Here is a 23,291-nt window from a genome sequence, read left to right as displayed (position 1 = left end):
ATAAATTCTGTTAAACACATCCTAATCATGTCCCTCCTGCCAGGTGTGTCCCTGTTAAGCAGCGTTTGGGCTGTTTAGGGCATTTTTATCCCGTTTTTATCTCCTCCTGTTCCTCCTCCATCGAAAAGCTTCCCTTCCAAGTCCTGCCTACCCGGAATATATAGTGCCATGAAGCGCAGCAGTTGATAATTCATGTTGCTACTCTGGGAAAATCTTTTCGACTTACAATATCAAAACTTCAAGTCCAATGACATATGCAAGTCTTGACCCGGCTCGCGGGCGCAGCCGGCGGAGCCGCGGATCCCACTCCATAAATAACGGAGTTCTCCGGGCTGCTCCCAGCTATCACCATCCGTCAGGGCAGCTGCTGGGGAGCAGGAGCTCATCTGGGGCAGGGGTTTGTGTGGGGGCTGTGGCTCTGTGCACTCCCTGCTCTGCTGTGGTGGGCAGCCAGGCAGGGCTGCCAGGATGGCGCAGTGACGGGCCCGAGGTGTCTCCAGGGGCAGCAGTGTGTGATGGAGCACCACGGGGCTGTGCCAGCACTGAGGTGTCTCCAGGGGCAGCAGTGTGTGATGGAGCACCACGGGGCTGTGCCAGCACTGAGGTGTCTCCAGGGGCAGCAGTGTGTGATGGAGCACGGGGCTGTGCCAGCACTGAGGTGTCTCCAAAGGGCAGCAGTGTGTGATGGAGCACGGGGCTGTGCCAGCACTGAGGTGTCTCCAGGGGCAGCAGTGTGTGATGGAGCACGGGGCTGTGCCAGCATCCAGGTGTCTCCAGGGGCAGCAGTGTGTGATGGAGCACGGGGCTGTGCCAGCACTGAGGTGTCTCCAGGGGCAGCAGTGTGTGATGGAGCACGGGGCTGTGCCAGCACTGAGGTGTCTCCAGGGGCAGCAGTGTGTGATGGAGCACCACGGGGCTGTGCCAGCATCAGCAGCCTGGCAGGGAGCACAGACAGTTGGGCTGGAGTAGCCTGGGGACTTGTGGTAAGAGCTGGATCAGCGCAGTGTGCAGAGCCTGTGGATTAACCAGGACTCTGTTTGTCCTGCAGATCATGTTCCAGGCATATGGAGATAAGCAGGGACCACTCCATGGGATGCTGATCAACACCCCCTATGTGACCAAAGACCTGCTGCAGTCCAAGAGGTTCCAGGCGCAGACTTTAGGGACATCCTATGTCTATGACATTCCTGAGATGTTCCGGCAGGTGAGTGTTCTTTGGGCTCTTCTTGTTGCTCTTCTCTTTGCCATCCTGATTGTCAGAGGAGCCAGGGGCCAGTCCCCAGGGATTATCAGCTATGGATTGAGGTCTACTTTGAATGAAATTAGGATAAACTGCTGCTAGAGTTCTGTTAATGAGTCAAACAGTAGAAGCTGAACCATAAACCACCTTCCCTTACTTGTTGCTGTTTCTTTGTGTTCCCCCCTCATCATCTGCCTTTCCTAGATGGTGTTTCTGATGTTCTATCCTGCACCACATCATTCAAATTTCACTTTGTGGGGAAACTGTTACGTGACTCAAATCCCAAAGCAGGTGATATCCCAGGAACACTGTCAGTCACGCTGGCAGGAGGGCTATTTTGGGGTGTCCTGTTGGGACAGGAATAATTTGGGGATAATCCCGAATTCTGTTGGGAATACCACACTGGAGTGGATTGGATATAAATGTTGGCAGGTGATGTTCTTAAGGAGAATTTCTCTTTCCACCCCCAGTCTCTGATCAAGCTGTGGAATTCCATGAATGACCACGCGTTCCTGCCGCCGGTGCCGCTGCCCTCGGACATCCTGACCTACACGGAGCTGGTGCTGGATGACCAGGGCCAGCTCGTGCACATGAACAGGCTGCCAGGAGGAAATGAGGCAAGTGCCACTTCCTTTCATGCTGCTTCTCTCCCCATGCCCCACAAGACGTTGTGCTTTGGGCTGGGTTTGACAATTGTAATGAAAATTTACCAGCCAGGCACAAAATCTATTCATTCAGCCTTTCACAGATGAAATCTCACTCTTGAAAATGAGATTTTTGTTTCATTAAAAATTAATACCTTCCCTACAATGGGTATTTTAACTTCCATAGTAAATGATGATTCAATTTCAAACCTGTGCCTATGCTGAGTTTCCTTCATAATTAAAAAATGCTCATTCAGCTCTTCCAGGTTTGTATTTGAGCAAAATGTGTTTTACAAGACTAAACAGAAATATTTTCATTTGCTACAAAAAACCCCAAACCACAGAAAAAACTATTTTATGCTTCCGTTTCCATCCTCCCCACACAGTTTGTATCAGGGTGTGTGGAACATCACTCTCTAGAGCAGGATTTACTCAAGAGTGACAATGAGCTAATGCTGGGAGTGGTGGAGTCACTCCTGGAGCTCGAGCAGCAGGAGGCTGTGCTCTCATGGTGGGGTTTTGCTGGGGTGTCTTCCCATTAGGAAGGCAAATATTGCAGCTTTGGAATGACTGCAGATAAAGATAACCACTAGAAGGTGTGGGTTTGTTTTTTTTTTTTTTTTTTTTTTTTGTGGGAACTAGTAAGTGAATGTTCTACAGTAATCTAAATTTGAACAGTTCTAAGTGGTGGTATCATTTATTTTTTCTTGGTGGTGTTGAACCATATTTTCCTGAATATGCAATTTAAAGTTTGTGAAGGCTCTCCTCAAAAACATCAGGGTAGTGATGAGAGGAAACAGGGATTTTCCTCACCATTTCCTGCATGGGTCTTGTCAGGGGAAGATTTGGAATAGGTTGCTTGCAAATTGCCCCTGATGGTGACTGTGGGGTCACTGTGGCCTAGTCTTCTGCTGGACTTCAGGAGGAATGTTTTAACTGGTCTAATTAAAGCTGGAATGAGCTATTCCCTGCATTCCCAGTGCACGCTGAGGCTGCTGGGGAGCCTTGTGCCATCATCTTTCTCTCTTTCCCTGCTCTCATTCAGCGTTTGAGTGGATGGTGGCTGGGGAAATAGCAAAGTCCCTCAGGGACGTCGCTGTGTTCTTGCTGAAATTACAAGCACAGAGCTGCCTGGGCATGAACATGTAGTGTTTACTCTGCCAGTATGAATACAAATAGTCTTATTATAAGAGATTCTGTACCCAAAGACCACCAAAAAAAATTAGGAGATTTTTTTTTAACCCTTGGTAGGCTTCTTTGTACTCAGACTGTAAAGAAATTACATGGCTGTTGTGGTGTGTGGAGTGTTGGTATTTAAATTAATCTAATCTGATGTGATCTATCAAATGTCTTCTTGCCCAGAGGGGTTGTAGAGGTTGTGGACTCCCCACCCCTGGAAATGTCCAAGGCCAGGTTGGACACTGGAGCTTGGAGCAACCTGGGATGGTGGACAGTGTCCCTCCTATGGGAGGGGTGGCACTGGATGGGCTTTGAGGTCCCTCCAACTCCACAGTGGAGTCTGTGCCCCAGAGATGCAGAGCTGGTTCCAGTGAGCTGACTGACAGGTGAAATAGGAACTTCCCAGGTCAATGTGAGATTTTTATTATTTTTCTTTCTTGCTAGCAAAAGTTGCTGATTTTCTGAATTCAAAGCTGTTGCAGAGATTGTCCATTGTGTCTTTTAGAAGAGAGGAGATATCTGTTGGGAACTTCTGTCTGTGGTAAATGTTGTTGGGTGCATTCAGGTTCCTGTTGTTCTTGTTTTGGGTCAGAGGCTCGGAGCCATTCCCACACGTCCGGGGGATCGGCTGCTCGGAGCCAGGGCTTGGCTTTCCTGGCAGTTACATTTCCTCCATGTGAAAAGGGCTCAAGACACTCCTGCTCTTACAGCATTCAGCTGAGCTGAGTGCCCTGAGTGTTTGAGCTGATGGGAGGAATTGAGAAACCAGCATAAAATCCAGGAGATTTGTGGGCAGCGTGTTCAGCCGGAACTGCAATCCCTGCTCTGACACGGGGGCAGGGCAGGAGCTCCAGGCTGGGGTTTCTCCCTGTCCTCACAGAGTTTGCAAGCAGCATTTTGGGCAAAAATCTATATTTTCAGGAAAATCTTGAGGTCTCAAGACTTTTCCCAATCCAAAAGGTTTTTCTCCGAGTAGCTCACGACCACTCCCCTCACCCACCACCCCACTGCAGTAATTAGCTGTGGTCTCGACAAAGAAGCCAAGGAATTAATGAACTGTGAAAATACAAGTTGCTCTTTATTCCTAGACAGCTCTGGCTACGGGAGGGGCTTGGCAGTGCTGCTGGCTCTGCCCTGCCCTTGGGGCACAGCACCATCCCTAATGGGGCCTTTTCCCAGCCTCTCACCATCCAGAGGACACCTCTTTTTTCCACTTTGCCACAGAATCCCAGACTAGTTTAGGTTGGAAGGACCTCAACCTCATCCTGTTCCATCCCTGCCGTGGGCTGTGCTGAAATGGGAAAATCTCAGAAAGAGTCAGGAATTGGGGGAGCCCAGAGCAGTTCAGGAGTGCATCCACTACTGTTTCAATCACCGTGCTGGAGACGAGACCTGGAGCACAGTGACACCCCCTTCAGAGCCCAGGGCTTTGTTCCCCAGATTAGCATATTAGCAGAAATCTCAGTGTGAAAAGGTAATTCCCTCAGCCCCTTGCAGAACTCAATATATTCCTTGTCAGTCCTGAGCCAGGCATTTGGATGCTTTTCTGTAGCACTTTATGTATTTTGACTACAATTTCCCCTGATCCTCTGGCACCGGGAAAGCACCAGCTGCTGATAAGACCCAACTAATCTCCAAGGACAAGGAGAAAGTGATGTAAGGAGGGCCTGCAGCAACACCTCACAGTCCCCTTCATCCCTCTCCCGGTGCCCCTGGAAAATGTGTCATTTTCCCCACTGGCACTAGATGTCACAGTTTTTCCTCCTCAGTAGCACGAGCGTCAGAAATAATCCACAATCGCAGCTGTTTGCTGGAGCTTTGGCTCCAGCACCTTTCCTGGGTAGCTGGGACGGTTTGGCCAGGGGAAATTCAGGATGGCAGAGGGCTCCTGGAATGCTGCTCTGGTGGCTTTCCGGATTGCCAGAGGCAGAAAGGTGTAGCTAATGCATTTTATACAAGCACAGCTTAATCGTTGAGTTGCATGTTCTGCTTTGTCACTCCCTGTTCCTGCATTTTATGGCAGGCACAGGGAATTAAAACAGCAATGAGCACTGCAGATTTCTTGGAGGGTTTTAAAATCTCCAAATCCAAGCCTTCCAGGAACAGAGACGGAAGAGGTGGCACAGTTTTATTCTCTGTTTTCATACAGATGTTTGAACAGGTGTATGTGGGTCGCGTGGATACTGTGGACAGGAGTGTTCTTACCCACAGGAAAGCTCCTGGTGAAGGCTGTCTGTTGCTCTCTGCAATGTACCTTTACCCATCTGTAATTTCAGGAGGAATTTCTCCATGGAAAGGGTGGTCAGGCATTGGAAGGGGCTGCCCAGCAAGGTTTGGAATCCCCATCCCTGGAGGTGTCCAAGGAGGGACTGGATGTGGCACTCTGGTCTGGTTAACAAGGTGGTGATGGGTCACAGGTTGGGCTCGATGATCTTGAAGGTCTTTTCCAACCCCAGTGACTCTGGGATTCTGTGACACCTTTCCCTGAGCACTTGGTCACGTCTCATCCTGGAGCTGTTCCCTCCCATCGCTCAGATCGTGCCAGCGTGTTTGGCTGGGCTGCCACGACCACGCTTGGATTGCTGAGGGACACGTTTTCCAGAGCCAAGAAGGAATCCTGGGTTTTGGCACTCCACCCTTGTCAAGGCATGGAGCTGGAATACTTCTGGCAAACCATGTGCACCCTGCCCTTTTCCTGGGAGCTGGTTCATGCTCCAGGTAAAAATTCAATTGCACAGTGTAAGTGCAGAGAGTCGCTCTTCTAGATCTGAGGTTCCAGGCAACAGATTCAAATGATGAAATGTCAAAATTGCTACATCTGCACCAAGTAAATACCCACATTCAGCTTTCCAAATTTGGATGTAAATAGATAAAACAATGCCTGGCCTCAAGTCCCCAGGCTCAGCACCTGAAGTAGAATAAACCAACACTGATCTCCTCTCTTGTCTCTGGTGCCCAGTGACAGAACATGAGGGAACGGCTGGAGCTGTGCCAGGGGAAGGTTTAGGTTGGGTATCAGGAAAACATTCTTCCACCCAGAGGGTGGTGGGGCACTGAACAGGCTCCCATGGGAATGGTCAAGGCTGCCAGAGCTCCAGGAATGTTTGGACAACGCTCTCAGGGACAGGGTGTCTGATTGTTGGGGTGGGATTGCTGGGGTGTCTCAGGGACAGGGATTGTTGGGAGCTGGATCAATGATCTCTGTGCTCAGGATATTCTGTGATTCTGTTGGCTCTGCTTCTCCAGGAATTACAGAACCTGCCAGAAAGCCTGAAAAGCTCCCTCTCCCCAGCACCAGCTGCCACTGGCATTGGCTCCCCTCTGCTCAGAGCCTGCTGTGCTTCCCGGAGGGAGCCTGGGATCGGCTCCTTCCCCATTCCCCTTGGTGCCTGTTGTCAACAGCTCCGGCTGCCACCAGCAGTCAATTTGGAACTGCATCAGTGTGTGTATTACTGTTCCCATCGATAGTGCAATTAATGTTGAAGTCAATTTTGGTGTTAATTTTAGGCCATGATTAGTGTTGACACTGGGTGTCAAACGAGCGGCATTTACGAGCGCCGGGGAAGCGCCGTTCGTTAACGCGCCCGTTTTACTGGCTCTTAATGGTTCCATTAAGGCCAAGATGGAGTGGGAGAAGGTGTGTGTAAAATTATACATCTGAAACTTGGGTGTCATCTCCGTGTGCCGTGCAATTCTGCGGGGCTGGGGCCGTTCAGGGAGCAAATGACAGCTGAGCACTGAATCCTAATCACAGTTTGGAGCATCAGAAATAATGATCACTTCTGATCGGGGCTTGTGAATAATTCATCCCCTTTGATTTTCACGTGCTGCCCACTGATACTTCTCAAACCAAATGTGTTCCTACAGGAGAATAATGGTCCCACTTCTTATGGAAATACTGGGGCACAAATCATTTTGCCAACATAAAAACAGTTAAATAAGACGGTTCCTGCTTTTATTTTTTCCTCCGCCTCTTCTTCACTCCTGGGTGTGCTGGGAATGGAGCTGTGGCAGGAGCAGCACTTCCAAACTGTGCTGCCTCTTCAAAAGAGCCTGTTCTGAAGCCAGGGCTGCTCACCATCACCTACTGTTGCCTGCCAGTGCTCTTAGGTGATTAGCTCAGCCTGGCTAATTAACCTGGGAACTCACCAGTTTTTGGCATGCTGCCGTTAACTTAAAAATCTCATTATTCCTTTTTTTTTTCTGGAATAGAAAGCCATCCTCCACTGCCCATAAATTTCAACCGAATCTAGCAAATTCATAGCAAAAAAAATTCCTTAGTTGTGCAGATCCCCATGGCTTTTATTCCTGGATAAATGGCACAGAACACGCGACGAATTGGGGAGGCAAAAGATGCCCAAGTTAATAGTGGTGCACTTGAATTTTTCTTTTCTCAGACTGCATAGGGTTGCTCCATATTTATCAGCTGTAAACTGTTTTCAAGAGTTTGTGCCCTGGCTAGACTGTTTTCTGTTCTACTGGTGAGCACTGGTAAAGGGGACTTTATTGGTGTAGAGGACACATGATCTTGAGTCAGGGAACTATTCCAGCACTTCTGTTACAATCTGAGTTTTCTAAATAAGAAATGCCTTAAATTGGCCTGTTTCCTGTGCTGTCAAAAATCAAGTTGCTGAAAGTGAGGAAAATCTCTTGCATCTTGGTGGGTGGGATGGACTGTGGGACCAGCCCTGGGGACTCACTGGTCCATCACTGATCCATCACTGGTCCCTTGGTCCTGGCTGATGGGATCAGTGTGGCTGTAAGGAAATGACCACTTAGGCAAAAACCTGTCAACGAGTGGTAATTCTGTGCTGTTTTGGAAGAAGTTTATGGTGTACTTTAAAGAGAGTGTTACCCCGTTTCACCGTGTGTTTCTGTTGGTCACTAAAGCTGTTTTTTGAGGTGGTATCAGAAAGATCTGGGAGGTGCCCACTGAAGGATTTTAGTTATGGAAAAAAAAAAAAAAGTCTTAAATTGTGGTAAAGAACTGAGCTGCAGTAGGTGCTGGGGTACAGATGGACATCCCTGCATCCCTGATTTCCTAGAGGCTGATCTTGGAGCCTTTAACTTTGGATTTGCAGACTTTTTAACCTGCTGTTTCTAATCACCAACTTGCCACAACTGAGAGTGAGAACAGAGGCTCAAAATCCAGCCCCTGGCATTGCTTTTCCTCCAACAATCAGGTCAGAAGGGCAAGACTTACTTCTTTTCTCCTTTTTTTTTCATCACAATTCTTCCTTTGTCTGCTGTGAGAGTCCAAGAGCAAATGTCCAAGGAATGCCTCTGGCTGTGTTTGGGATCAGTCAGGTTCCTCTCCTAGCCTCTGGACTGGTTGTCTGTGTCCCCCCAGGTCTCTGTGCCAGACCCACACCTGCATCCACTTGTTCTATTGCAACTTTTCCCTTTCACTTGGGAGCATTAGTGGTATTTTAGCAAAACATCCCGCTGTCTTTTAGGGATTTTTGCTCCCTTCTTTGAAACTGCAGCATCTGTTCCAAGCCCTGCAGTTGGATGCTGAGGTAGAACTGTAAATCTGAAAATATTCAAATAATCTGTAAATTATTCCCTTTCGATGTGTCAGAGTAGGAGTGGAGGAATCCAAGGAGAAGGTGAACTGAAACACTCTGTTAACTTGCGATCTCAGCTCTTGGAAGGGGAGGTGTGAGGAAGGATCTGCCAGTAGCTGGTTGTAATATTTTTGGATTGCTGCCTGCTTTACTTCCAATGACCCTTTGATTAATTCCTCTGCCTCTTTATTTTTTTTAATGAGCCTATTATGGCATATCTTATTGCAGATGCTGATTGGATCTGGGCTGTGTATTGTGCCATTTGGATGTGGATTAAATGGCACAGATCTATCTGCTGCTTCTCCCCTCTCCCCCTCCCGCTTTAGTTCATCATGTTCAGAATTCTGAGGCTCCACAATGAGAGTCTCAGCCCTCCTGATTGCAGAGGATGTGCAATCGGCTTGAGGAATGTGTACTCAGAGCTTATGATCCTTGGGCAAGCGGGGACTGGGTGATGCATGTGGCTTTCAAGGGATGCTGCTATTCCCATCTGTTAATGGCATTCCGGGCTGGCCGGCTCCTGCTGCGGCGGCTGAGGGATGGGGCAGGCAGGGGACGGATGCTGCTGATCCTCCAGGAGATGGGCCAGGAGAGATCATCCCGTGATTTTTGAGAAGAAAAATATGCAGTAAAAAGCATTGCTTACTCTGCTGTAAAACTGGGGAAGGGAAAAGGGAGGAGATGAAGAAATAAGAGGAAGGACGGGGGGGGAAATGGGAGATAGTAATAAAATAAAAAGATGGTTAAAATGAGGGTGGGGTGAGGGTGACGAGGTTGTGGGGAGATACCTGGGAAGCCTGAGCAGGTGGTCAGGAATCCTGTGCAGCAGCACATCCTGGGAGCACAAGGAATACACTGCTCCTTGTGAGAGGCACGCTGGCAGAGCGTGTTGGACCTGTGATAAATCCCTGAATAGGGAGAGGGAACGCCAGTGTGAGTGTCCTGGTGGGATGAGAGCAGTGGAGAACGTGCTCCAAGGAATGTGGGAAGGATCAAGGGCTTCCAGCTGTGCTCTGCACTGGCAGCACATCAGAGCTGCTGTTATCCAAGTTCCCCAGGAAAATAGGCCAAGTCTGAAAGACCATCTCTCCAAGTGAGAGGAATGATCCCTGTGTGATTCCCCTCTTGAAGACACACGTTTATTTTTTGCTGTTCTCTGCTCTTGGACTGCAGATTGGGATGGTGGCCTGGAAGATGACCCTGAAGACACCGGAGTACCCGGAGGGCCGGGATATCATTGTCATTGGCAATGACATCACCTACAGGATAGGCTCCTTTGGGCCTCAGGAGGACCTGCTGTTCCTGAGGGCGTCCGAGCTGGCCCGGGCTGAGGGCATTCCCCGCATCTATGTGGCTGCCAACAGCGGGGCCAGGATAGGTCTGGCCGAGGAGATCCGGCACATGTTCCACGTGGCTTGGGAAGACCCAGACAACCCATACAAGGTAAGGGGGCAAGGGAACCAGCAGGGAAACTGCAGCAGCCCACAAGAGTCTTATTTTGACACCACCTCTTCCAATAGAGGGGAGAGCGAGCATTTGTCAGACTGTCACCTCCAAAGTTCTCCTTGGTATCGGATCTGGAGCACTGGAAGGGTTCAAGGCTAAGCTGCGTGGGGCTTGGAGCAACCTGGTCCTTTCTAAGCCAAAGCATTCCATGATAGGATTTTATGATCTCCCAGGCAGCAGATTGGCATCCAAAAGGAGTTAGTGCTGAATATTGCACCATTCCCAGCTTTCAATGGCATCAGCTGCATCTCCAGTGTTGAGAGAACGTTCTTACCACTCTGTGGAATTAAATTCTGCCCCTGTCAAAGCTGCTTTGTGGGGATCAGGAAGGGACTACGGGTGGGAGTGGGATGAATGAACTGCTTTTCCCTGCAGGGATACAAATATTTGTACCTGACTCCTCAAGACTATAAGAAAGTCAGCGCCCTGAACTCTGTTCACTGTGAACATGTGGAGGAAAATGGAGAGTCCAGGTAAGAATGAAAAGCTTTCTGTTTGTCCTTGGGTAATGCATGGCATGTCCTTGTCCTCAGCTGGGACATTCCTTAGGATCCAGGTGCCAAAGCTCTGGGTGGTCAGGGCAGGGAACAGGGAGTTAAGGGTTGTGCCTTCTTGACCCCCAGTCATGGCTGAGGGTCCTGCAGGGGACGATCAGGATGTGTTCAGGATTAAACCAAAGCCTGGCAGGCTCTGGAAGAACTGAAGCGGGTGCTGGGTGTGGGGACGAGAGCATGTCCCTGTGAGCTGAGGGCTCCTCAGGGAGGCTCTGAAGCACCTGCTCAAGTCCTCAGCTTAGCAAGGGCCTGGTGGGAAAGCTGGGAGCCAGTCTGAGGGCAGTGGGTAAGAAGGGACTGGACAGAGGGTGGAGGCATGAAGGAAGGAAGTGAAGAAAAGGTAAGAGCCTCGTTGTAATCCTTGTTCTTTCTCTTTTTCCCTTTGTCTGCATTCCCTTCCTTTCTTGCCCTTTTTTGTGTAATCAACCTGCTCCTCACGTCCTGTGGGAATGACAGGACACTTTTCCCAGGCATTCCTCTCCCTTGGCATTTCCTCTTGCAGCGCTGCTCCCGTGGGAGCATTCCATGGTGCTGCAGGATGAGCCCTGCACAGCTCCTGCCCAGGCTTTATGCACATTTCTCCTTGGAACCTTAATGATATTTAGTCACTTTTCATTTTCTTTGTAGCAAACTGATTCAGCAAATCACTGGACCTTGTGACTCAAAGGCTGTCTGTGTCTCCCTCAGGTACAAGATAACAGATATTATCGGGAAGGAGGATGGACTTGGAGTAGAGAACCTCAGAGGATGTGGCATGATTGCTGGAGAATCATCTTTAGCCTATGATAGTGTTATCACCATCAGCTTGGTAATCCCCCACTGCTTTCTATTCTTCAAATGTATTGTCTGTTTCAGCTAAAAATCCTGTGATGATATCCCAAACATCCATCTGGGATCAGCCTTCTGGCTGATGGAAATGGGCTGCTGTAGGCTTTGAGCAATGCTCCTGGCACCACTGCAGGGCTGGGTCCCCTCCACACTCAATTTAAAACACTTCAGTCATTTGGCCTCGTATTTGCTCAGTCTGAAAGTTGCTGCTTCTCTTCTTCTCTCTCTCTTTTTTTTTTTTTTTTTTTTTTTTTTTTTTTTAATAAAATACATTTACGTTCAGATCCTGCGTTTTACAAAATAACGGGTTCTGGAATTTTCGAGCGAGAGTAGATTTTATGGCCTTGTGCTACAAACACACCGAGTTTTATCTCAACGTTTGAATCAATAGGTTGGGGCTGTGTGGAGAGACAGAAATCAATGCCATTGCTTTTTTTTTTTTTTTTCCCCCTTTCTTTTTCCTTTTTTTCCAGGTCACGTGTCGGGCAATTGGGATTGGGGCCTACATTGTCCGGCTGGGCCAGAGAACCATCCAGGTGGAGAACTCCCACATCATCCTCACTGGCTATGGGGCCCTCAACAAAGTAAGTCCTTACATTTCAGTCCTCTCAGCTCTCCAAATGGAGCTGGGGTTTGTCATGGAATCCTGGAATGGTTTGGGTTGGAAGGACGTTGAAGGGCCTGAGCAACAGCCTGGGGAAGGAAGGAGGAGAAGCAGCTTTTAGCAGAGGTTGTGTGCACGGATTAAATACCAGGAGTGGGGAAGAGCAGTGTCCAGCAGTGCCTTCTCCTGCCCACTGAGTGCTGTGAGGGGAAACAGAGCTGTTCCTAGGGTGTGGAAGTCCGTGTTCCAAAATCTGAGGGCCAGAGTCACCTGAACTTCCAGTCACCCACAGCACTGTGTTGGTTCTGGGAGGCACTGAACCTGAGGAGCTTGGATGCTGATTTTCCAGGCTGGGAACGAGATTTCCTGCTGGAAATCTCGACTGTGGGGGGGACAGGAGGAATAACTGAGGCTGTCACAAAGAAAACTTAGAGCTTCACTGCTGAAGTGGCTCTTCTTTTCCCCACTCCAGAGGCAGATTTTCTCCCTTGCTGCCCCAAACCCATTCATCCCACAGCCTCCAGCTCCTTGCCTGGTGCAGACACGGCTCCCAGCCGTCTCTGCTCCCATCCCTCTCCCTGAGGGCTTTGTTTCCCTGGAGTTGGGGCTGTGTGCTGTGAGTGCCCTTCCCCATCGAGCAGCTTTGTTCTCGGGCACTCTCAGCACCTGGGGTGGCTGTGCTCCATGGCAAGCTATGTTTCCAGGAGTGCCTGCCTGACAATGGGAGATAAAGGAAAACAGGCTCTTGTTGAATTATTCCCCTGAATAAAGGGGGCTCTGCAGAAAATGAAGCATTGATCCTATCAACTCTAGGCTGCAGCACCCTCAGTTAGATCTCTTACACACATCACACACACCTGCATCAATGGGAGGAAAAGAGGCATTTGAAGATCCAGCCTTTAAAAAGAAATTGAGTCAGTTTAGTGCTTGCTGAAGTGCAGTGAGTTGCCTGGTTCCAGCTGTCACTTGCTGGGGATCGGGGCCCTGCAGAGTTTCCCAGATGGCAGGGCCGGGCTGTTCAGTTCTCCCCCTCTTCCCAGGTTTAACTGCACTCCCTGCCTGTGGAGTCAATGGTTGTTTTCACAGGACTGGATTAATCTCACTAGATTTTAGGCACTTAAAAATTAAGGGTATGGACTAAATTAAGCACCTGACATCTGTCAGCAGGCATAGGCAGAAGGAGCTGCTTTCTGGGGGGGATTTATCCCATCCTAAAAATTTCAGTGGGCTGAATAATCCCATGTGTCCTTCGCCCTCCTCTGTGCTCTGTTGGGATGTTGGTATGTTTGTGTCAGCTCTGAACCTCGATGTGCCTCAAGGTGAGGGAGGAACCTGTTGCATCCTATCCAGACCCAACAGTGTTTACCTGCTCTTGAACAGTGGGAGCCTGGGAGTCCCCACTCACTCCTGGCTGTGTGTGATGTGTCTGCTGCTTCATAGGATCTTCAGTTTCCAGTCCCTGCAGTTCTGCTCAGGGCTTCTTGAAGGGATGCAGCTACAATTGTGTGCCAGAAGTGTGTTCGAAGTAGGGAAGTGGTGTCCAGGGCTAGCCTGGAATGTCCAAGCTCAGTCTAGCTGATGCTCTGGAGCATGTGAAGCGAGCAGTGAATGTTCATCCATTGGCATCCTCCTGCCATGGAGTCTGATTTAACTTCTGACTTACCCTGTTCTCCCTGAAACCTGTTAAACACTTGTCCATTGGATTTAGAGGGCCAGTTTAAATTTTTTGGGGCCAGAGGTCAGATCACTGCCAGCCAGGGGCCAGTTATGCAAAGTCTCCCCTGGCGGGAGTGCAGAGGCTGTTTGGGTGTGGTATATGGTGTGTTCTTGCTCATTCCCAGGGATGAAATTCCAGAAGGGGAAATCTATTGTGGTTGTTCTGTGTGGAGTGAGTCAGTCTTGGTGCTTCTCATTCCCTTGGAGAAGGTGGGGAGTCAGGGCTGTCAGGGGCTTGAGGAGGGATCACGGCTGAAACAAAAATATATGGAAACTGCCGCCTTTAGCTCTTCCCAGTGAGGTGTCAGAGGTTTGGGGCAGTTTTTCCACTGCTGACTTTTGCATACATGTGTTCCTAGAGGATGCAGGACAAAGCTGACACTTCTTGTGTCTGCAAACACATCTTCAAAATGTCTCCAGCAGAATGTGCAGCACAAAACCGTTTCTGCAGCAATGGAGACAGTTGGGCTTTCAGAGAGCAGGCAGGGTTTTCTGGGAAGTTGTTTAATTTTATTTTTTTTCCCTTGTGAAATGCTGGATTCTTTTCTATTTTACAAGGGGAGCAGAGGGGAATGGTGACAAACATTATGTGCAGCCAGAGCCGTTGCTGGTCTTGTTCATTATCATTATGTAAAAGCAGCCTGAGGGTTTAGGTGTAGAGGGAAAGGTCCAGCTGCCAAAGCCAGAGGGTGACCTCTAACTCAGATGATGAGCTCAAGGTCAGTGGCATTTGGAGCTGCAGCTCCTGTTGGGTTCTGGGCTTGGCTCCTCACATGCTGCCTGTCCCTGCGCCCATGCTGGTGAGCCGAGAGGCACATCCTGGGGAGACCCCCGGCTGAAAGGATTCTCCAGCCCCATTCCCTGGCAGGGCTGGCAGGCAGCTGCACGAGGGCTGTGCAGGATGTCCCTGTGCTCCTGATGAAGCTGTCTTTGTTTGTCCTGGGGAAGGAGCCGGGGAAAGGTGCGATGCTCCTCGGTGGGGACACGGGGCCGTGTTTCAGCTGGGCCCCTTTTGTCTCCCCAGTGCATTTCAGCAGGGGGTGGAGAGGTGGAAATGCCATTTCCTTGCTCTCGGTGAGCGTGTGCCGCGCCTGTGCCGAGCCCGCTGACCCCCCTGCAAATTGAAATAATGATAATGCGCGTCTCCTGACTGCATCAAAGTATCAGCACATCAAAAGCCAGGAGGCATGAAATGCAAATGATAAAGTGAAAGCAGATGGATTGTGCATGATCGCCTGATGCCCAATGAATTTTAAAAGATGCTGGTTCACATGGGGAGAGGGGCTGAAATAAACACGTTATCCCTGCAATTTTTTTCTTTTTTTCTTTTTTTTTTTGTTCTTGCTGCTCACTCCTGACAATATTTTTTCACACTTCAGCGAGCAGCCACTCCATCTCCCTCCCTCCCTTCCCTCTCTTTCTCTCCCTCTCTCTCTGTCGCTGTCTCTACCTCACACACGTCTCGGGTCATGTCGCCGCAGCTCCGGTGGAAATAATAAGATATAAACCACGAGGTTGTTATTTGCATAGAAATAGCATGGAGCCCCAGGCAGCATGGGAGAAGGACACAGAGATCATTTGTCTAAAATTTTAATGAAAACTTTTGCTGAGGCAGAGATTTTTTTTATTTTTTTTTTAAGTTCCCCTGCCTCCTTCTTTTTCCACCCCCAAACCTTCTTCCTCCTCCCTCACTCCCTTCCCTCGTCATAACCTGAGCACAGGGTGATTTCAGATATGATGTGCTGTGCCCTGCACCAACACCTGGGTTTTCTTTTTAATGGAAGTAAGACCAAAGAGCCCAGCATTCCAAATTCCTGCCTTGCTTATGTGGTTCGAGCTTCCAGGGCTACATTCCATTTCAGTCCTCCCAAGGATGTTCCAGAGTCTGCTGCTGACCTATTTTTAATCAGTTTGCTCCTCCTTGTCTTTTGTGTTTAAAAGAAATCCCGTCTTGGAGACTGTTGTGTTAATGGAAACAAATAGTGGCTTTCAGTCACATTTTCCCTGCAGATGCATGTTCTAGGCTTTTCCTAAGGGAAGTCAGGTTTAGCTGAGACTTCCAGGAACTGCTCCAAGCAGGATTCACATCAGTTTGCTATGTAGATGTTCAGCCAGGCTCTCAAACAGTTCCTTTTGTGATGGTGATGAAGAGCTGCCCTAAAGCTGCCGTCCCTCCTGGAGGTGATGGAATTCAGATCAGCACTGGTTTGTTTCCTCTCCCTCCTGTTTTAGCTTTATTTTCCCCCAAACTCTCAGGTCTTGACTTGCCTGAATCATCAGGCCCTGTGCACTCCGTGGTTTGCTCAGAGTATCCAAGAGTACCAAGGATGAGCTGGACAAATCCCACCTGCCAGGAGAATGTGCAGGGAGAGGCAGGGAAGATGAGGGGTCAGAAACTGAAATGTGAAACATTCAAGGCATAATTCATTTCCCAGCCTGCAGCCAACCACCTGCCTGATTGTGGGGTGACATTTTTGACCAGAATGGGTCCAAAAAAAATTGTTGTTTGGTCTTGTTGGATTCCTTTGCATGAGGCCAGGAGAGAAGATCTTTGTATTTTCAATTCAGTACTGAATTATGCTGCAGAACTTGCTGGATGCTCTGGGATTCACATAACAGGATGAGAGAACAGGTCAGGGCTGCTCAGGGGGCTGTGCCCGTGTGAGAGAGGTCTGGGCAGCTCTGAGGCTCTGTGGAGGAGCTCAGTGAGGAGCAGGAGCCTCACACAGGCTGGGCAGTGATTGCCAACAGTAATATTTACCCTTCAATTTCACAATCTGCAAAAATAAATAAAGGCTCTGTGAGACTGATGCTGTTTGGGGTTTGTACTGTGGAAAGCTCTTTTTTTTGAGACTCAAGGCAGGGATAGCTCAGTATCTGCTCAAGATGACTCCAGTCTTGGTATTAGATCAAAGCAATCGTGTGAGAGCAATCATGTGAGTTAGAACAGCAAGTGCCAGCCCTGTCATTCAAAGAAGCATTATAATTATTAATGCATGATATGAATCTGTCTGTGGTGGCACAGCAGGACTATTAGGAGGATCTGGATGGGTGCCGGGTGCTGGAGAATGCTAAACAAGGAGGGGTGGGAAATGTCAACCAGAGATCAACACTCACCAGTGTCAAGTGTTGGTTCCTTGTGTGGAGGTTGGAGCTGCCCAAGGTTATCCCACTCTTGGGAAGCAGGAGAGGCCCCTCTGCTCTGCCCTGGGTGGTTGTGGCAGTGAAGGTGGTGAGAACGAGGGTGGTTTCATGGTGCAGGCTGGGTTCTCCAGCTCCCAGAGCTGCCCCAGGACCACGGTGCTGTTGGAGGTGTCCCTGGTGTGGGTCACTGGCTCAGACCCAGCAAAGCCAGGCTCATTCCTTTCTTTCCCTGCCAGTGAGAGTTTAGGTGCTGGAGGGGGGTGTGCTTGGTGGCACTGCTGGTGGCACACAGGTCCTTGCTCTGTGTGGAGCAGTGGATGCAAGCAGGATGGATGCCTGGGCCTCAGTGCAGATAAACAACCACCACCCTCCATTGCTGCATTTTCGTTTTAATTGCCTTTCTTTAAGTGGTGATATTTGTGTATTGTTCCCATTAGAGACAATTTACGTTCCAGGCATGGCATTATCAGTCCCTTGATGTTTGCTTAGGGAAGAAAGTCTAATAGATTTCTGTTGACTTTTTTTATTCTCCCTCCTTCTATCATTTTTAATATGGATCTTGCTCAGTTTATCTGTGTGGGTGGGGGCTCTGTGTGTGTTTATTCCTGCTAAACAGGAGTTTAGCATCGTGGCCCATATTCTGCCTGTCCAAATCTCTTCCCCAGGACTGTATCCCAGCTCCTGGGGATCCTGCAGGGTGTGTTCTCACTGGAGCATTAACTCTGCTCCCCAGTGTTCCACAGGAGCCGAACTTCTCAAACGTATCCCAGAATAACTGCTCCTCTTGGGACCAGCCCTCTTGGGATGTCCTCAGGAGGACATCTGGGTGATCTGCCTGGGGTCTTTTCTGGAGAAATTCCCTGTGATTCTGGACACATGATGGGAACTACAGGAACAGCTCTGGAGAACTGCAACATTTCTCACGAGTAACCCTAAACTCACACTGGGAAGTGAACAGAGTTTCACTGTCTTGGTGAAAGAGGTCCCTGCACTGCAGCCTGTGCCCCAGGGTCTCCGAGTAACAGGGTTCCCTGGGGTCCAGAAGGTGACAAAGGAAACAACCAAGATCATTAAGTTGGAGACAACCATTAATATTGTTTATGGGGTTCATCTCTAGATTAGGGAACCCCTGGCTGAGACAGGTGGGATTTATGGGTGTTGGCACCATGTAGAATAGGGGCTGTAATTTTAGTTTGCAAAGTGTATTGAGTCCTTTTGATTTACCACTGACTGAGGGAGTGACCTTGAGCAAAACACACGCAGGGAGAGGAGAGAGGGGCACGAGGGTTTTGACAAGACATTTTTCATTTGGAAATGCCACTTCACTGAAACTGGAGCTCTTCAGGAAAAAGTATCAGTTTGGTTGAGCTTCTCCTTTGGAATTTTTTGGGTCGAATGAAAAGTTGTTCAGTTTTTATTTCCCAGCTGACTTTTCTTCCCAAATTAATTTTTATTTTTAATACATACAACAAATATTTTAGACGTCCTTTGGAGCCTGTCTGGTCTCAAGTTTGTAGCTCAGATATCAAGATTGCAAGACTTGATTTTTCTGCTGCAGCCCAGAAATTTTCCGAAATCCTCCTCAATAACCACAAGGCGGAAAAGCTTTCCCACCAAAAGCGTGTGACGCTGCAAACAGAGAGAATCTCCTGTGGGTGTGACCAGCTGTGGAGCCCTGCTCCCTCTGTATCTGTGAGGAGTGTTGGGATCTCCAGGCAGGAGCTGCAGTTCCATGTGCACCTGGACGCACCTTGCCCTGCTCCCTGCAAGGTGAAGTGCAATTGCTTTTTTCCCCCCTTCCCCCTCTGATCTCACCAAATGAAAGCAGGGAACAACTCCACCAGCAGGACCTGCCTGTGGATTTGCAGTCAGGAGCCATCCCCAATAACCATCAGGCTGTCAGCTCCCCACCTCCCCCCAGCTCCCACCTCCCCCATCACTCACCAAAGGGAAAAAAGAGCCGGAGCTGCAGCTTGAAATATATCATGCAATAGTGTATCATGAATTTCTTGTGAATCACATTGGAGAAGCAGGTTTATTTATTTCCGAGACTCTAAATCAATACAAAGTAGGTCTCTTAGTTCTGAAGCTGGGATGGAGTGGGAAAAAATGAGCCCATTGTACTCTTAAAACTTTGGGGAAAGGAGATGACAGCTATATAATTCCATTTACCAGGCACTAGGGGCTTTAATGTGAAGGTGACAGGGAGCTCTTTGTGCATTTAGAGCACCATATCTTCTAAATAAAAGATCTGTAGACTTGATAGTGGAGTATAGCTCTGCCTTTAATAATCTCCAAGCATTAGACCGAGCCAATCTGTTCCCAAGTCAGAAGGGTCCCCGACCGACCGCTCGTAAATTAGAAGTGCAGGAACTGCATGGATTCAGGGATCAGGAATGCAGGGAGGGCAGAGAGGAGCTGTCTGTGCTCCCACTGCCAGGCAGAGGGGCTGTGCATTTGGGAAGGGCTCTGTGCTCAGCTGGGCTCCATTCCCTCTTGCTGCTTTTCCCCCTCTAATACGTGATCCACGTGGGGGAAGAGCTGGAAATGAGCGCTGAGCTCTGTCGAGGCTTGACTGCACATAATAGCAGTCAGGTTTGAAGTTCCTGCATTGTGTTGCTACATTTTTTCTGATGAGACATTCATTCCCATCATTTCTGCCTGTTTATGAAAAATAGGCTATTTATAGGATGTGCATATGCCTCTTCTGCTTCATGTTTCTGGCAGACAATATAAATTGTGGGATGGGAATTGCAATTATTGAAATTATTTGGATAAAAATCTGGCACATATATTTGATATAAACACATGATATGCTCAGAATAATAACAGCACTTATGTTACATAATGATTCCCATTCAGGCCCTCCAAGCTGTCATGTTTTCAGGTCTTTCATCCTGGGTGAAACAGATGAGCCAACCCAGCCCTCAGCCAGCCCAGCTTTGCAGGGAATGTCCCAACTCTCCAGCAGCTCAGGTTCTGAGAGGAGAAAGCAGCTGCTCAGCATGGGTTGGAGTGCTAGAAAATTATTAATATGCACATGAGGGCCTATAAACCTGCTGAGGATCATCCTTTAGAGGCTGTAAGAATCCTGGCTCTGCTTGTGCTTGCCAGAAGATCCTCTGAAGTAACAAGAAATGTGGTTTCCTAATGGGTTTTTGGAAGATCAGATGAACTCAGTGTTGGCAACACTGCCCAAGTATTTTGGAATATTTTGAAACTCTTCTCTGAGGTAACAAATGACAGCACAATAGGAGATGGCCTCAAGCTCTGCCAGGGGAGGTTCAGGTTGGACATGGGGAAGAATTCCATCATGGAAGGAGTTTAAGGCCCCTTCCCACCCAGACCATTCTAGGATTCCATGATTCTCCTGAATCCCCTGAGTGCCCAGTGCCAGTCTGGGGCTGGAGCAGCTCGGGCTGTGCCGAGGGCAGGGCTGATGCAGAGCTCACCTGTCCCCCCCCTCCAGCACAGGTGCTCACCTGAGCACATCCAGCTCATCCAGATCCTGGATCACACTGTTCTCAGAGCAGCTTTTCCCTGCAGCTGGGGCCCCTCTGCCCCTGGTCCTGGCAGGTCCGTGTGGCGCTGGCTCCGTCCCACGCTGGGATCTCCCAGCCAGGCTCTGCTGGAATGGCTGCAGCACTCGGGAGAAGGAGCTGCGTGTTTATCTTCATCTCCAAAAAGGGATTTAAGGGCGAGAGCAGTGGTATATTAGGCTGTTTCATTGCCTGTCAGCAGTGCTAAACCTCAGCTGTCTGCAGTGTCTCCAGATAAGCAGGAGCAGAGCCCATTTTGCATGTACATACGTTTGCATTAGTTCAGAGAGGGGGAGTTTAAATCCTCTTTATTTTTATTTTCCTCTGTGGGAAGCGTTTAGCTAGGCTTGTGCCTTGCATCTGGAGGCCTGGGCTTTTCTTATTCGTGAACCTAAATCTATGCTGCTGTCTTCTCTACCGTGGCTTTGCTTGGCACTGATTTTGTTAGAGGAGGAGGAAGGTGTTTGAGCTCAGAAGGGAGACCCAGGAACATCCCTGTGCTAAAACACGCACTGAATTCTATATTTCAGGGTTAGTTTTGTAACATCGGTGCCTTGGATTCTTCTGTACATAAACCTTGAGTGGCATCTGCCAGCTCCTCTGTCCCCAAAATGAGCTGTGGCGGGTGTTTGGGGGAGGCCAGGCTGTCTGTGTGTGTTTAAGGGGGTTTTTAAGATCCAAATGAAGCAGGTGTGTAATGTCCTCTGTCTGTTAGAAAGACTCAACCCATAAAAATAACAAACGGCATGTATTTGCTAGAATGTCAAAGTTATGAGTTTATTTTGTAATGATGTGCTCCTGCCTTCATGAGGTAAACTGGCCGTGGCAGAGGTGTTATTAGTAATATGGAGTCAGTGGAGCAGAAAGCCGAGTGACCGAGAGATCAGTGTATCAGTCAGGGAGAGGGCAAATGGGAAGAGACAGCAGGAGAATGAGAAAAGAGCTGTGCTGCCCAGGCTCAGATTAGAGATGGAGTGTGCAAGAGAATGAGGAGCCCCAGCCAGCTTCTGGCCAGCCTCTCAAAGCAGCTGCTGGGCCTTTGTCTGGGTTTTTTCCCCAGTTATATGTCCACCCGACAGTTTTCTTGGAGCAATTTGGGATTAGTGAGCTGAGCTGGGCTCAGCACTCAGGAGCTTTGGTCACACTGCTGCTTGGGGAAGGCAAGTGGGAAAACTGCCTGAGTTTCCCCACTTGCATCATTCCCCTTGGGGATTGTAGAATCCAGAATGGTTTGGGCTGGAAGGAACCTTAAAGATCCAATTCCACTACCCTGCCATGGGCAGGGACACCTGCCACTATCCCAGGTTTCTCCAAGCCCTGCCCAACCTGGCCTTGGACACTTCCAGGGATCAAGGGGCAGCCACAGCTTCTCTGGGCACCCTGTGCCAGGGCCTCCCCATGCTCACAGGGAAGAATTCCTTCCCAATATCCCACCCAACCCTGCCCTCTCTTTGCTGGGGATCACTGTTCAGAAGCTCTTACCTGCACACAGGGCTTGGGAAGCTGTGTTGTGAGATGCTTGCTCCATCCTTTTGTGCCCAAGTGATCCTGAGGTGCTGCACGGATGGGTTTGTGTGTGCCTCCTTAGCCAGCACCTCCTGGTCACATCCCAGCACTGATGGCTTTCCTGTTTTTCCTTCCCCAGGTGCTTGGACGGGAAGTTTACACCTCCAACAACCAGCTGGGAGGGATCCAGATCATGCACAACAACGGGGTGACACATGGCACGGTCTGCGATGACTTTGAAGGGGTCTACACCATTCTGCAGTGGCTTTCCTACATGCCAAAGGTAATTCCTGGCCAAGGTGCCACTGGTGGCTTTGTTTGCAGGGTTTTGGGAAAGGGGGCTCTCACTTCCTTCCATGTTTCCCTTTTTCCCTTAGAATATACACAGCCCTGTTCCTGTCCTCAAAGCCAAGGATCCTATAGACAGAACCATCGACTTTGTTCCCACCAAGACCCCCTACGATCCTCGCTGGATGCTGGCTGGACGCCCCAACCCAAGTATGGCCAGGAGATGCAGCAACTCTCACCTTGTTTCTAGGCTGTTTGCCAGATGTCTGCAACCCAAATATATTTCAGATTCTGTAAAATAATTAGTTCTAAGCAATAGGGATCTAATACATAAATATTTATCTATAATAATGTTAACGTATAATATTATTTATACATAATATCTAAAAGTAGCACTTAAATCCTGAGTGCTCAAGGACACCTCCAATTAACTTTTATAGATGATATATTTACTTAGAATAGTTACTTCTATGGATTTTTTTTTATGGTTTAGGGGAAAGTCCATCCACAAAGGATCTGTATGCTAAAGGAATCACAATATTCCTTCAGATCTCAGGGAGCTGTTGTGTTGGCACCATTGGGGTTGTGCAGCCTTGTGTAGGTACAAGTTGCAAACTGGGTGACCATTACTCCTGCTGTTATTAATGAGTTTGGGGGGCTAAAATGAGATCTGTGATAAACTAAGTTTTCTGGTTTTGGATAATATTTTTTCATCATCTCTCAAGCAATTCATCCAGCTGTCTGGGCGCCGCAAACGCCGGCTTCCAAATCGAGTGACTTCAGATTTTAATTTAGTGGAAGCGTTAAGGAAAGCAGATGATTCCCTGTGATAAGTTAAAGCAGATATCTCCTAGGTGAAAAGTTAAAGCCATTTATTAGAGGAGATATTGCCGTGATATTCTTCAAAGTGACGCCCGACACGAGGCCGGAATCTAAACGATCAGCTTTGGGCTCGCGATAAAGAGATAATTTTGAA

At 48.8% G+C, this 23,291-nt stretch overlaps 1 protein-coding gene across 5 annotated transcripts in view; it reads left to right on the top strand.

Annotated features, from left to right (window-relative positions):
• ACACA (acetyl-CoA carboxylase alpha) overlaps nt 1–23,291 on the top strand; it is a 103,121-nt gene that overhangs the window by 59,039 nt on the left and 20,791 nt on the right. For all 5 annotated transcript variants that reach the window (XM_082294587.1, XM_082294585.1, XM_082294584.1 and 2 more), the window contains 8 exons: nt 1,049–1,204; nt 1,711–1,857; nt 9,804–10,073; nt 10,512–10,609; nt 11,378–11,498; nt 11,992–12,102; nt 22,167–22,310; nt 22,405–22,525. In XM_082294587.1, coding sequence (XP_082150713.1) covers nt 1,049–1,204; nt 1,711–1,857; nt 9,804–10,073; nt 10,512–10,609; nt 11,378–11,498; nt 11,992–12,102; nt 22,167–22,310; nt 22,405–22,525 — 1,168 coding nt within the window. The remainder of the gene's footprint in view (nt 1–1,048; nt 1,205–1,710; nt 1,858–9,803; nt 10,074–10,511; nt 10,610–11,377; nt 11,499–11,991; nt 12,103–22,166; nt 22,311–22,404; nt 22,526–23,291) is intronic.

Source organism: Coloeus monedula, assembly GCF_965178545.1.
Source record: "Coloeus monedula genome assembly, chromosome: 20".
NCBI lineage: Eukaryota > Metazoa > Chordata > Aves > Passeriformes > Corvidae > Coloeus > Coloeus monedula.
Note: the sequence above shows the minus strand (reverse complement) of the source record. Positions and strands in the feature narration are given on the sequence as shown.